This window comes from Salmo salar, chromosome ssa09 (genome assembly GCF_905237065.1).
Source record: "Salmo salar chromosome ssa09, Ssal_v3.1, whole genome shotgun sequence".
Classification (NCBI taxonomy): Eukaryota; Metazoa; Chordata; class Actinopteri; order Salmoniformes; family Salmonidae; genus Salmo; species Salmo salar.
The window spans coordinates 17,516,610-17,531,573 of NC_059450.1; the positions used below are offsets into that span (position 1 = coordinate 17,516,610).

General features: G+C 40.3%; 2 protein-coding genes across 16 annotated transcripts; one reads left to right on the forward strand and one right to left on the reverse strand.

Annotated features, from left to right (window-relative positions):
- Positions 1 to 950: 950 nt before the first annotated feature.
- Positions 951 to 4,282, reverse strand: rsrp1 (arginine/serine-rich protein 1). 13 transcript variants are annotated; one of them, XR_006770952.1, is made up of 6 exons: positions 3,643 to 3,666; positions 2,930 to 3,530; positions 2,604 to 2,782; positions 2,151 to 2,326; positions 1,454 to 1,945; positions 951 to 1,323 (listed from the first exon to the last, which is right to left on the reverse strand). XR_006770952.1 is itself a non-coding variant. In XM_014210558.2 (5 exons), the coding sequence occupies exons 2-5, from the start codon at positions 3,528 to 3,530 to the stop codon at positions 1,165 to 1,167; spliced, it is 1,020 nt and encodes a 339-aa protein (XP_014066033.2). In that variant the 5' UTR covers positions 3,975 to 4,282; the 3' UTR covers positions 951 to 1,164. The 13 variants fall into 13 exon arrangements, 2 of the variants coding, with proteins under 2 accessions (XP_014066033.2, XP_045579390.1); XR_006770951.1 differs by having other exon boundaries at positions 1,454 to 1,948; XR_006770950.1 differs by having other exon boundaries at positions 1,454 to 1,973.
- Positions 4,283 to 4,377: 95 nt separating this feature from the next.
- On the forward strand, positions 4,378 to 14,059 carry LOC106610895 (transmembrane protein 50A). Of its 3 annotated transcripts, none has more exons than XM_014210560.2 (9): positions 4,378 to 4,396; positions 6,649 to 6,771; positions 7,957 to 8,029; positions 12,075 to 12,185; positions 12,284 to 12,396; positions 12,530 to 12,597; positions 12,814 to 12,906; positions 13,034 to 13,094; positions 13,194 to 14,059. In XM_014210560.2, the coding sequence occupies exons 3-9, from the start codon at positions 8,006 to 8,008 to the stop codon at positions 13,237 to 13,239; spliced, it is 516 nt and encodes a 171-aa protein (XP_014066035.1). In that variant the 5' UTR covers positions 4,378 to 4,396; positions 6,649 to 6,771; positions 7,957 to 8,005; the 3' UTR covers positions 13,240 to 14,059. The 3 variants fall into 3 exon arrangements, with proteins under 3 accessions (XP_014066035.1, XP_014066036.1, XP_014066037.1); XM_014210561.2 differs by lacking the exon at positions 4,378 to 4,396 and adding an exon at positions 5,049 to 5,063; XM_014210562.2 differs by lacking the exons at positions 4,378 to 4,396; positions 6,649 to 6,771; positions 7,957 to 8,029 and adding an exon at positions 8,693 to 8,930.
- The last annotated feature ends 905 nt before the right edge of the window (positions 14,060 to 14,964 follow it).

Genomic DNA, 14,964 nt, shown 5'->3' on the forward strand with positions numbered 1-14,964 from the left:
CCAGGCCATCCTCCAAGTCTTCACCTCACTGTGCATGCAGATGCACTCACACCTGCCTGCTGCCATTCCTGAGCAAGCTCTGTACTGGTGGTGCCCCGATCCCGCAGCTGAATCAACTTTAGGAGACGGTCCTGGCGCTTGCGGGACTTTCTTGGGCGCCCTGAAGCCTTCTTCACAACAATTGAACCGCTCTCCTTGAAGTTCTTGATGATCTGATAAATGGTTGACTTAGGTGCAATCTTACTGGCAGCAATATCCTTGCCTTTGAAGCCCTTTTTGTGCAATGATGACGGCACGTGTTTCCTTGCAGGTAACCATGATTGAGAGGAAGAAAAATAATTCCAAGCACCACCCACCTTTTGAAGCTTCCAGTCTGTTATTCGAACTCAATCAGCATGACAGAGTGATCTCCAGCCTTGTCCTCGTCAACACTCACACCTGTGTTAACGAGAGAATCACTGACATGTCAGCTGGTTCTTTTGTGGCAGGGCTGAAATTCAGTGGAAATGTTTTTTGGGGGATTCAGTTCATTTGCATGGCAGAGTGACTTTGCAATTAATCTGATCACTCTTCATAACATTCTGGAGTATATGCAAATTGCCATCATACAAACTGAGGCAGCAGACTGAAAATTAATATTTGTGTCATTCTCAAAACTTTTGTCCACGACTGTATAACTGCAGGGAAGTATCGTTAAAACTGCCAAGTTCTCTCCACCCCACAGCAAAATTAGTTGAATCGCATGAAATGTATTTAAAAAATCCAAAATGCTCTCTCTGCCCCATGGGTAAATGTGTTGAATTGCAGAAACAGTGCTTCAAAGTTGCAAATTTCTCTCCACCGCCAAGGGGACCACTAAAATGTTTTGCCTGTGGGACCAATGTCAAACATTAAGTAATTCCCGTATTGGTAATGACTGAGAGGACACAGTAAAGTCAATGAACAAGGAATTTAATTTCAAGTGTCTTTATTGAATCACTAATCAGCATCAGACACCAAAAAAGTAACCCCATCTGAAATATTCTGTTCTTCCCAGTTAACTCAAATTAAATCTGAAAGAAATCATCGACCATAAGATCAGATCGCCGAAACCTCCCCTGTAGAAATGATATACAGTATTTACATTGTCCATGTACTCTTAACACATTAGCGTGATGTGGCAAGTTAGTGTTGGAGCAAAGTGCGAGAAAAGGAGGATTGGAACGTTTTTCTGACTGGGACCCAGTGACCAAAGGGGTTCCTGCTCGCTGTGTAGTTCTCCACTCTGTGTGCTACCTTTGATGTGGTGGAAGCAACAATGGCTGTGGGCTTGGCCACTGAATTCTGTGTGAACAAATGAAAAAGAAACACAGAATCCAATAGAATTTAAGTGTGGCGCCCAAATACGTCAAGGAAAATTCTAGGCATTGTCAAATACATGTTTTCTGCTAAACTAAATACTTGCATCACTTACATGAATACTGAATGAGATCATCTTTTTCTTGGGAGACATATTAGGGCTTGGTGCATCCTCAGGCTCTATGTCACTGTTCTGCTGCAAAGAGAAAACAATCGAGTAAAAATCAGATCAGCTGTTTTCAGGTCTCCCCATCAACACAAATACATTCTCCTAGATGAGCAATAGCTCACTTGTCTATAGTTTCAACAAACTGCAGTTCCCATGCACCCTTGCTTCATTGATGTCAAAGCTAGGCATCTGTTCATTATGTGATTTTTACAAGGGTAGCTTTAAGAACAAACAAAACACTATAGAAAGAAAAATCCTTTGAGTGGCATGATGGTGCAGTTTTCCAAACCCCATCCTGAACACCACTTGTGTATTACCAACTTATCTTTGGCATACGGACGAAGGGAGTTGGCCATCTGTTTAAAGTTCTCTTGTCAGGAATAGTCACAATAACGCAGTCCAAACGCCTGCGCTTCTTCAGAGAGTGGGAGGGAGACTCTGCTAAATAACAATGTTCCCATTTCAACTGTAAGTAAACACACATATTCAGAGTTCTAAAAATGTATTTCTATCAATGTGGAGTATTGTCAGTATGTTTTAATTGTATCTATCCATCTGTGTGAGAAAGTAGCATAGGTGATGAATTGGGAAATTACAAACTGAATTGGTAAGCCATGAAGTCAGTGAGATAATTTAAATGTACCATTGCTGGACAAAACAATCCATTCCTGCTACTGGACTTGCATTGGCATTGTGAGCATGACAAGATTAATCAGATAACCTTTTCACACAAACGCAATGACATCACCCAAGTCACATGACTGCCCTCTTATTCTCCTAATCCGAGGGGCCGTGGAGAGAAGACCACTGTCATGTGATCTACAAAAACAGGAATAAATACAAACAGAGCAAGTGTGTTCTCTGACAGGTGCAAAGTTAACAGACAAGCAGTTTCACAGAAGACAGAATCAGAAGTCCTGAAGTTCAGACTACATGGTAGGGAAAGATCTCCAGACTGTGTTTTAAAATGGCCTAGGTAGTACGGTTATGACGTCAACAGCTGAACTTTGAGCAATTTCAATTGCTAGGCTTCTTCTGTGTGTGTCATGTTCATAGACGGTATGTTCAACATTATCAAATCTCCCTGAACACCCACCTGTGATAGACTCTTTTGAGGGAGTGGCTCTGGTCTCACCCGTTCCTCTGGTTCTGGTGTGGCTAGTCTGGTTTTCAGTTGCTGCTCCTCCATGGGCTTCACACTCTCAGGAAGGTCCAGTTGCTCCATCCCCAGTGCCTGGGTGGCATTGGCTTTCATAGTCCTGAGTTCCCCCTTTTCTGAGGAAAGAAAACAGGACATATTTACAGCAACACAAAGAGGTCTAATGCTGATTATAAGTCTATTAACTTCTAGCAAAAATGAAAAGTAAGTGTGTGTGTGTGTGTGTGTATGTATATATATATATATATATATAAAAGCCTTACCCTCTATACTGAGGCTGACGACTGAGCGTCCTGAAGATGTGGAGCGGCTCGTGTAGGTCTTGTGGCTTCTGTTGGGTGATCCAGAAAACCTGCACTTGTACCTGCCCACAAACCCCCTATGAACCCTGCTCCAGCTGGCTGATCTGGACCGGGAACTGTGGCGGTGCGGCCTCTCTGGGGAAGAAGAAGGGCTGTAGGAGCGTAAGTGGGCCCTGTAACAGCGTGATGGTGAGCGGTGGCGCCTATGTCCATGGGCCTGTCGATGTTCACGGCAGCAGCGTGAGCTGGAGGAGGCTCTGTGGCAGCGCGGGTGTGATCGGGACCTGGGACGGGTCCGAGGGCTGCTGTTGGATGAGTGGGATGATCTGGAGGACGAAGAACTGGTGGAGGACCTGTGACGTCTCCTACGAGCATTATTTCGCTTAACTTGTCGTCTAGAGCCAGAGGACTGGCTACTGGTATGACTACTTCTAGATGCGTAACGAGAACTGGAAGAGCTGGATTGGGCATCCTGATCAAAGATCAAACTTATCCCTTCACTCAGAGGGGGCTGGGCCATTTGAACATGTGAATCCTTCCCATCGGTCTTCTTGGTGTGCATCTATAATAAAAACATAAAATAAAAGTAAATGACTATCCAATTTATGTTATTGGAAGGAGTTAGCCTATTTAACAAAATTGTGTACAATTGTTAGATATCTAACATGAATTACCATAAACATGCGTCTTGTGTAACGTCTCATCAATGTTTTTAAATAGGATCTGCCTGAAATTGCATAACAATGATTTGATACCTCTGACAAAATTGCGTAACTATACTGACAACTGTTGGGAGTAGGACTAGCTAGTACAACTGTGGAAAATTCCATATAGGAAGAATGTTAGCTATAACTACTGTACCTTGCTAGTAGTTAGCTAGACGTTGTTGAAATTACGTCAATTTCTGAATGTGGTTGGGCAGGATATAACGTTTTATCAAATAATTACCTGTATGGTCTTTACAGTATTTCATAGTCTAATTGTAGCTTACCCGCATGCGACTTACCGTAATGCGAATTTATTGAATTCAGTCAACTCGGCCGCGGCGCTAGAAATCGGATTCTGCTAGTAAACTAGATAATGTAATGAAATTCAATCAATTTCGATATGAAATGTAAATGTTTCAATGTAATATTCGTAGAGAAACCTGGCAAATGATTAAATTTAGGATTCAATTTAGATGAAAACGTCGAGTTTTAAACTAGCTAGCTAAGTATCAACGGCTGAAATATATCTGTCTGTTGCTTGACCAAACAACTAGCCACACAAAATGCCTACGTCATCGAGTGTCGTTCTGGAAAATTCCACCCTGCCCTCACCTTCCCCCTCCCAGTTGAAAAAGTTCCGCTTGTTCACGAGGGTCAGTTTGCAACAGACACTGCGCATATTCTACGCTCTTTCCACAGGACGACGAAGTGAGTTGAACAGGTGATTTTGTAAACCTTCAATACACTGGAGTTGCAGTAAAACATTATTTTGTCTGTGTTTACTGGCAAGCAAACCATATAGTAGTATAGATCAGTAGACTGTATAAAACATATGGAGCGTACTAAACACAACGAGAAAGTAATGTATCGCGAGAAAACAGCATACTATGTACCATTTTGATGTATTTATTTTTATTCAACCTTTATTTAGCCTCGGCATAAGCAGGGCGGCAGGTAGTCTAGAGGTTAGAGCGTTGGGCCAGATCAAATCCCCGAGATGACAAGCTAAAAGTCTGTTGTTCTGCCCCCGATTCCACTGTCTTTGTAAATAAGAATTTGCTCATAACTGACTTGCCTAGTTAAATAAATAAAAATGTTGCGTTCACATACTAGTCGGGACTGGGACATTCTGGTTGTAGTTATACACGTGCCGCGTTAAACCAGTTAACAAGTCGGATATTTCTGAGTACTGTAGTTCCGACTAGCACTCAAACGCAGTTTACACTCGGAGGTTAGTTGGGATTTTCCTGTATTCTTTTGTAATGGAAATTCTAGAGCTGGTGCAATCAAGCTTCGGATATGTCATATTTACATAATTTTATAGCTGGATCATGTTGAGTTATCTCAGTAATAAAGTTGGAGCTGCCAGAAAGAAATACGATGTGACGGTAAGTAAATAATGTAACTGTCAAATGGTGCGAAAATTGAATAACTGCACTGCAATGCCAGATACCTATATTTTAACCCTGTAAACCGTCTGGAACATAGCCTAATGATCTGATGCTCCCGAGTGGTACAGTGGTCTAGGGCACTCTTTCAGTGCTAGAGGTGTCACTACAGACCCTGGTTCGATTCCAGGCTGTATCACAACCGGCCGTGATTGGGAGTCCCATAGGGCAGTGCACAATTTGCCCAGCGTTGTTAGGGTTTGGCAGGGGTAGGCCGTCATTGTAAATAAGACTTTGTTCTTAACTGACTTGCCTAGTTAAATATATACAATTTAAAAAACAATTTCCAATCCTGCTCTAATTGGGAGCTCCATGCAATGTCAGTCAGTCACTTCTTGCCTTAGCCAGACATGAGTAGACTTGAATGGGGCAATGTACTTGGGACTCAAGAAAAATGCATAGAAGTGAACTAGCTAGTGCAGTATAAATACAGGACACCTGATGATGCATGTGGTATGTGTACATTTGTTTCCTCTTATCTCAGGTATTACACTGTACCCAAACCGGCCGCCATCGTGCACAAATTGATTTTCTGCCCCCACAAACGTGATCAAGACACGCAGGTTAAAATATCAAAACAAACTCAGAACTAATTATATGAATTTGGGGACAGGCCAAAAAGCATTAAACATTTATGGCAATTTAGCTAGCTAGCTAACTTGTCCTATTTAGCTTGATTGCTGTTGCTAGCTAATTTGTCCTGGGATATAAACATTGAGTTATTTTACCTGAAATGCACAAGGTCCTCTACTCCGACAATTAATCCACACATAAAACGGTCAACTGAATCGTTTCTAGTCATCTCTCCTCCTTCCAGGCTTTTTCTTCTTTGAACTTAATGGTGATTGACATCTAAACTTTCATATTATTACCACAACTGACAACACAGTTTGTCTTTCAATCACCCCCGTGGGTATAACCAATGAGGAGATGGCACGTGGGTATCTGCTTCTATAAACCAATGAGGAGATGGGAGAGGCAGGACTTGCAGCGGGATCTGCGTCACAAATAGAACTGTCTTCTATTTAGCACATGGCAACGCAGAAGCACGCGAGCAGTGTGGGTGCTATAATTGAATAATATAGATTTCTACATTTATTTTGCAATGCTCGCGCACGTGACGCCAGCGGTGTAGTCAGGGTATAACACTTCGAACACACCGACAGCGTCATTGCATTTTGGTACACCAGAATTACATTAATTTCCAATGAAACGCTGCGTTTGCCTTGCAGCATTGCGTTGCAGAGGCAGTGTGTTCGGTGTGGTGCATACATTGGATTTAGCAAACATATGCACAGATGGCTTGACAGAAATGGTAGCAGAATGTGAATGTTGAACTTCTGTTGCATACATATCCAGATGATGCTGCATACTATTTTGCACAATTACGCTGTCGGTGTGTTCGAAGCGTAACAGTGATTATGCAGTTGTTGTACACAGATACTATACTATCCCTAATTTCTGGCACAAGAAGGAGCTCAGAGAAATATGGTACTTATCTGTCTTTGTATCTCCTCCTGGGCAGTACCCTACCATGTACAGTGACAAGCAGCAGGTGCTCAACTGCATCCAGAGGGCCCACCAGAACACACTAGAGGTGTAACCTCAGTGGCTTGTGTTCCAGAACATTGCAGCTCTTGTCTATCCAGTACGTATCCACATTAACCAACATTACCAGGTTACATCACTTATACTGTCACACACATTGGTTTCACATACACTTTCAGAAACCTGTCTCACATTTTGCATGCTACTGCCTCACAGAGCATCTCTACCTAGTTGAATATAATTATTTTGTCAACTCACACACAGTGCACTTTTCACCTTATTTCTGTGTTAATACTGATAGATATTAACACTTCTAATGGAAGGTTTATCATTACAGTGACATTTTTTGATAATAAGCAGGGGTGAAAGTAGATGTAATTTCTTCCCAGTACGGGACATCCTATGTATGCACGTGCTTAATCATCAAATTACATGTAGAATCCCTATTAATTCAATAGGATCTCTGTGGCCTTGTCATAAAGATTTGGATTTTAACTTTTAAAAAGTATTACTTTTTATTATGATGTATCACCCAGCCACCATCTAGAAGACAGTACAGGTGCATCAAAGCTGGGACGGAGAGACTGAAAAACAGCTTCTATTTCCAGGCCATCAGACTGTTAAGTAGTCACCACTAGCCGACCTCCGTCCAGTACCTTATCCTTTACTTAGATTTGTGTGTATTAGGTAGTTGTTGTGGAATTGTTAGATTACTTGTTAGATATTGCTGCTCTGTCGGAACTAGAAGCACAAGCATTTCGCTACACTCACAATAACATCTGCTAACCATGTGTACTGTATGTGACCAATAAAATTGTATTTTATTTGGTACCAGCTGGCTACCACCCGGTACTCTACCCTGCACCTTAGAGACTGATGCCCTATCTACATAGTCATTGAACACTGGTCACTTTAATAAAATGTACATACTGTTTTACCCACTTCATATGTATATGCTGTATTCTAGCCAAGACTAATCCTATATAACTACGGCTGTACACACCTTTTCCATTCATATAATGTCTATACACATAAGTAAGCAACGTGGGAGTGTCATGCCATGTTCTCTGGATGATAATTGACAGCCCTGTCTGTTGCATTGATCTGTCCTCTTTACACACCCAACAGCACATACCAATAAGGGCCACATCTCACTGGCGTTGCAACAAAATGATTCAGAATCTTCTCAATTTTACAGTTTATTGACTATTGCTCTCTGTCCTACTTCCCTCACTCTGTTTCCCCTTTCTTCTGTTACCCAATCACTCACCCCTCTACCTCTCAGACTTCTGCAGCTGTGCTGGGAGCAATCTAGGTCACCAGCAGGTTCTCCTATGCCTGGGGTTACTACACTGGAGGTAAGACAATCTTTTGCAATGAGATTGCACATCATGACACCAACACCTCCCTTTGTTTATTACTTTTGAGACAGTTTCTGAGTCACAGGGCATGAGTGAAAACGGCTGGACTCCCAAGGCACTCCTTCTAGAGTTGATATGCTTTTTAGCAACTTAAGTATTTCAGCCATATCTGAATATTATTGTTATTGTAAACAATGGTATACCATTATGGAAAGTACTACAGCTGTATTTTATGAAAATGACATGCAAAAAGTTGTGATTATCAGGCATTTGTTTTAACCTTTCATTCCCATGTACTGACAACCTGATGTTAATAAAGATGAATGTAAACATTGTCAGAAACGTTATATCATAATCATGCTATACATTCAGATGCTCTAGTCATGATATATATTTTTCCAAAGGGTAGAAAAAGAAAGAAATGCAAGTCATATGACACTTGTGATCTCTCATGTGACTGTCTCATGGAAATGGAAAGTCATGAAACAATCCTCCAACCAATGGTTTCCCCTCTACTATGCCAGAAAGATGCAGACAGTGACTGGTTACAGTAGCTTACACTGTATGCCCACTGGCCCATAGTGATTATCCTGACTGAACATAGCTCTATGAATTGTCTTTTTAAAATGTTTTACTATTATTATAAAATAGTGCAATTAAAACGTACGTTTAAGTATGGTATTTAATCTACTGAATTGATGAACATGGAACAATCTATGGTGAGTATAGTATTGTGCCGATCTACAAAAATGCGCAACTGATAATGGCATTGGCGCATCCAACATCAAAGAGGCGTGGAAAGTGAACTGAGCAGGCGCGTGTCTCAGCTCTCTCAGAAGCAAAGTATAGGCTAATAAACGGCGTCTAGGGGTTCCATAACGAACCCCAAAAAGAAAAGGTAATTAACTCTGAATATTAGGTGACAGTATCATTTCTAATGTGTGTTTGTTATTGCCGTTGAGATGTTGTAGTTTGAGCTACTGGGTCGTGCGTTGCGTCCCAACACAAAGGATCCTTCAAGGAAGGAAATGCTTTGAACAATGGACTGCGATCAAACCAACACATGGGAATGTCGCAGTATTGATTTATTTGAAACAATAATTAGCTATCGATATATACGTAAATTATCATAATTAGTGTGATTCCTGAAAACAACGTTTGTTCGGGTGATTCTTCGTGCTTGAGAGCGTCAACATTGTTCTTTGTTAACTCCGCTCGAACTGACTTATCACACGGATAGGGGTAAAAACATGTATGGGGTGTTAAATAGGTGAATCCTTAGCACTGAAAGCTCGGTTATACTGAGCCGTGATCCTTGTGCGGTACCTACCTAAATCCTAACCTCGGAGTTGGGACCGCCCAAGGATCGATAGCAGACCCTTGCCAATTTAACAATCGTTTCCTCTGTCGCAGTTTTAAGCTGTTGGAAATATAGCTAGACTACATGTCCCATGAAGTCCTTGTAGTCCTAAAATCCGGGAAACGAGTTCTCTGGTTCGTTCAGCCAAAAAAGGTCTGAGGTTAACACAGGTTTAGGCGATTTTATACGTTTTGTTATCTGGGTTAACAACAGTCAATTAACATGCCCTTTATGAATGTCATAGCCTTTATGTGATTTTATAAATTATTCAAAATACACACAAAGTGACGTTAGCTGATGAATATTATCTCGTAGAACAAAACGTATAAGATCTCCGAAACCTGTGTTTACCGCAGACTTTATGTTTCGCGTTTATCCAATTTTCTCCATGCAACGAACCATGGCAGAGTTGGTGCCTACAAAAATACGTCATTACTATGTCTCTCTATTAGAGGTCTTCACGGGTCCAACAGACCAGATATTCCGAGAAACGGCCTGGGAGAAGGTCCAGGTCCTACATTTTGATTTTTTGTCTCGGGTCTGATATAAATAGCACTGGTCTGGGTAAAAGTTATTTACTGACTGGACCCGATTTGGATCCTTCCTCTGTTCATTTAATTTGTGAGGTAATGCCAACTGCGCAAGCTTCCTATCTGTGTAAGCCAATTGCGACTCAATACAACTTATTAAGAGTATAGTGAAAAGGGGAATGTCCTCCTTGGGGAAAAGTTGTAATATTGTTGTGGACAAAGATGAGGATAACGTCATTTGGGCCAAGTGTACTTACTGTGTGCAACCCGCTATTCAGGTTTGATGCAATTTTGAACTTGTATTTATTTTCGTTTTTATTGTATGTCATTATTTTAATCCTATTTACAAATCTAAACCAGTTATTTAAATATCAAAAAATAGTTTTTCATTTTGTTGAGACATTTTCTAAATTAAGTTTATTCTGTTTTTATTTTGTGCTCTGTATTTATTTTAAAATAGGTTAAAAGAAGACCTGTTGTGAAATTAATATCATTATCCTATTTCTGTCGTTTGTTGGGTAGGCCTATGGTAGGAACTTGCCGCCTTTGGTAATTGCTGCAATTATAGGCCTAGCCTGTTGAAAACGTTTCTGAAGGTTTAACCAGTTCTTTAAATATGCAATAAGTGTGTTTCATTCTGTTGAGTATTTTCTTTGGCCAAATTAAGGTCCAACTGTAATGTTTTTGCTGCAATATAATATAATTACGGGTAGGCCTACTATAGGGTTACTTGCACTCAAACAATGAAAAGGAAAAAGCAGAGGGCTAGATGCAGTACTTAATTTAATGCCGCAATATAATAACCTGTTTGCATTTTCCCTATAAACAATGACTTAACTTACTTTTGATATTACCCTAATAAAGTTAAGAAACTGTTGTGAAGTTTTGGTGTGGTATGGCTATTACTAGGCTTAGCTAGTACAGTATGAAGGCAGTGCATACTGGCGTTCCAACTGACTCTGACAGTTGAATTTGAGGGGAGGAAGAATGTTTTAGGCATACCAGAGTTACTCCTTTTAATCTAACAATCAGGGTTGGGGAGTAACAGATTACATGTAAGGGATTACAAAAACGGTAACTAATCCGTTACGTTACCAGCAAAAATATTGTAATCAGATACTTTTGAAAAACTAGATGATTCATTTGAGGATTACTTTTAAATTCAGAAAGGATGTTTGACAGAATGCATTTTGGTGTCAGGAACATGACGCTGGCATGTCTTATCATTCTCTTGGTTTCTCTAGGGCTAGGCCTAAGCTATGGCTAGGACTTTTTATATTTTAAATATTAGTATCATACAGTGGATGCCTAGGCTGATAGGTCTGTATGCATGCAATGACCGAATCTCTGACAGCTGAACACTGAGGTAGACAATTATTATTTTAGGAAAGTAAAAACCAATAAAACAATGGGCTATAAAGTTTTGAATTTGTTACACATCGAAACGCAACAGTTTTTTGTAATGTGTTATTGGCAGTTAAGGACAAGTAACTGTGGATAGTTTGGCCAATATTGCTCGTTTATTGATGGTGCCCAGTCGGTTTCTTTATACTCTCGGATCTGAAAGGGTCTTCGGATCCGAACCGGCACTGGTCTGTTTTTCCACGGGCCTTTTCGGATCGAGTATGACTGTCCACAGGTCCATTGGGAGCGGGTCTCCATTTTTTTAAAATAAATACATTTATTACTGTCGGGTGGGAAAGCCAAGGATAGATTTCGGAATGGGTCCAACTTGTGAATATTTTAGTTGATTATTGTTTTAGCACTTGGTAATAATCTGTATTAGTGAATTGTTTTAAACTTGAGTTGAATCACCATTTTGTTTTTATTCTGCGCAACTGCATCAATTGTCAGATGCACCCGTCTGTCTTGAATCCTCTCTGAAACCTTTTCTTTTATTGGGATTTTATTTGTTTTGAAGACCTTTACTCTGTATGCGTGGAGTGGGTGCCTGGCATCTGTCATCTCACAAACTAGTCTCTGTGCAACATTTTACCAATTGCTTGATCAGAGTTTAGGATATTTTCTTGATGGAAAAAGTGCATTTATTCATTGTGCAGGCATTATACATGAACTGTAATTAGCTACCTAGCTGTAGTAGTCAACTCCATCCCTGCATGTGTCTGTTACTCCTTTTCCCTTCACTTTTCAGCTCAGAACCATGTCAGGGTTTTTGGACAGCGTCCGGTGCGGAGACTGCGAGTGCAATGTGGACTGGGGAGAGAGGCGAAACACTATGGCATCTATAGCTGCTGGAGTCCTGGTAGGTTTTACTCTGCTATTACATTTGAAAACTTTAGATCACTGTAAAGAGGAAAAGGCGGCGGCATATTGCCTAAATCTTAACCCATATTCTTGCAGTTTTTCACTGGTTGGTGGATAATCATTGATGCAGCTGTGAAATATCCAGATGAGGCAGTCTTCCATCATGCCTATCACACCTGTGGAGTCATCGCTACTGTGGCTTTTCTCATGTAAGTCATGCTGTGTTGGGAATGTGTCAGACAGGTTTGGGGTCAGTCCCATTTTAATTCAGGAACTGTCTGTTCAAATCTTCCTTGAAAATACATTCAACTCTTTCAACTTTTGTCTTTGGTACCTATCTAGGATCAATGCTGTCTCGAATGGCCAGGTGAGAGGGGACAGCTACAGTGAAGGTTGCATTGGGCAGACAGGTATGTGTATGAGAGAATGGAAGTTAGGATTTGGCTCTAAATGCAGATTGATGTAGATAAGTTCAGCTCTGAGCGGCATTGCTTGCTGTATATGTTTGTATTGTTTTGACCTCTGCAGTAACGTGATTTACCTAATTCTGGGGGCCCCGTTTTTGACTTACTTGGAGCTTCAGACACGAATGAATCCCTCCCAACTCTTTGTACCACTGATTGCAGGAGCTCGTGTGTGGCTCTTCATTGGCTTCATGCTGGCGTTCGGCTCTCTCATCGCTTCCATGTGGATCCTGTTTGGAGGCTTCGTAGTGCCCAGTAAGTCCAGCATGCCCACTCAGCATGTGCTTGTTGTTATGTACCCCAAACAAATAGCTCATCGACATTGAACCATCACTGTGCAAAACATTGTAAAGAATGATAAAGGTATTTTTTCTGTTTACAGAGAAACCTGTTGTGTATCCTGGTATTGCGGTTTTCTTCCAAAATGCATTCATTTTCTTTGGGTAAGTATTACGTTTTATTTATGTTTGACCTTAGTATTATAGAACACAATGTTTACGATAGTTCTTTTCTCTAAATAAACCCCCAATCTTTTCCTCCAGGGGCTTGGTGTTTAAGTTTGGACGCACTGAAGACTTGTGGCAGTAATGGTTTCTGGTAACTGTCACACAATCTGTTCTCTTGTTGTATGAGACAGTAGTGTACGCTTTGGCCTGTCAAAACACAACCTTCCGTCTTTCAAGCGTTAGAAAATATTCACTTTATATAATGACTTTATATTTTTGCTTTTTAGATTAACTTGTTTAATTTATAAGTAGGTTGGTTCTTGCTGTACAAATGTACATTTTACTAAAGCATCATTTGCAGTTCATCTTTTAATTCAATGTTCTTTCCTTTTGAATTCTTGTAATGGGATCTAGGTGTCTTCACTCCAAATGTGTGGAGCCATTCTGTTACAATAATTTACCTCCTTCCATTATTTATCTTGGAAGCCTTGCAAAATAATAAATGAGCAGATTATTATTATTTTATTTTTTTTTACAATACACATTTGTGCACTAATAATGTTTAGAAATATTTTGCTTTCTGATCAGGGCATACATCAGAGGGGGGGGGGACATGACACATCTATGGGAGGGTTAGTCTTGTAAATAGCCTATTTTCTTACTATACATTTACTGATAAGAATTTAACCTCGAATGTGAGCAATTTGTCTTTCCTATTGTCGAGGTTTGGGGTCTGTAATTAAGCCATTCTACTGAACCATAATCTGATGGTTCATAACTCAAGTTGTAGTTTAAAGGAAGGATTTGATTCCGAGGTTTCGATGCTCTGACCACCATCTCTGTTCTTTGACTATGTATTTGACTGCAATGCTTATACATTTACAGTACTTGTATGGTAACCAAACTGTGAGATCACTGAACCTGAACAACTATGGCAGCATTAAATAGAAAATGTAAAACAAGTGTGAGATGAGTCTTTATGCATAGCTCTCACAGTTCAATTTCTCTGTTCTCTTGGCTAATATTTGAAGTTTGACTCACACAAAACAATCACAATGGTATATTACAGTGCAGTTTTCACATACTAAGAAATAACAAAAACAATGATTTTGGAGATTCATGGGAATATTGTATGGTTGAAATTATACATTGCATCTCTGGAGACCTTTGTCTCCTTTTTATCTTCCAACATCTCAATTTGGCACCGCTTGGTTGGGAAACTGCCAAATAATGATTTTGGTTAGACAGCGTAACTTCAAGAGGCACAAATGTATTGCTTGATATAAAACTGCATGGATTTTTAAAAACCTGTTTGATACAAACAGAGCATTTCACTCATCATTGATTACTTACCTCCCAGAAGGCCTGGTCACCAAAGCATTTCTTGTCCTGTGGTGGCCTCCAAAAATTCAATTTTGGAAAACCTGAGCAAGAATGAACAGGTTTGTGGTTTAACCCACAATCCTCCAGTGAGTCCAATAACACATTTGTACTGTAGAAACTCCCTGGTGCCTGAGGTGACAAATCGGACAGCCCTTGATAAGATACATAACCTAATTCAAAGGACACCCCACGTGAATGTGTTCTACAGTGATTTATGTAATGCTATTTTATTCCCTTCAGATCCTGTAAACCTAGGTTATTTTAATACCGCCTACGTTGTAAGATCATCAGTCAGCGCTCTCTAAGAAAAGTTGAACCGTCCACCCCATTATTCCAGGCAGACCATGAAGGACTCTGCAGGTGTCATGGCACTCAAAAAGCATGAGTGACTGGAAGACAAAGTAGGAATATGAGATAAGGACTTAACATATTATTCTTATAAGATAGTCTGCAAAAACATTTAGGGGCAATTCATGAACTTTGT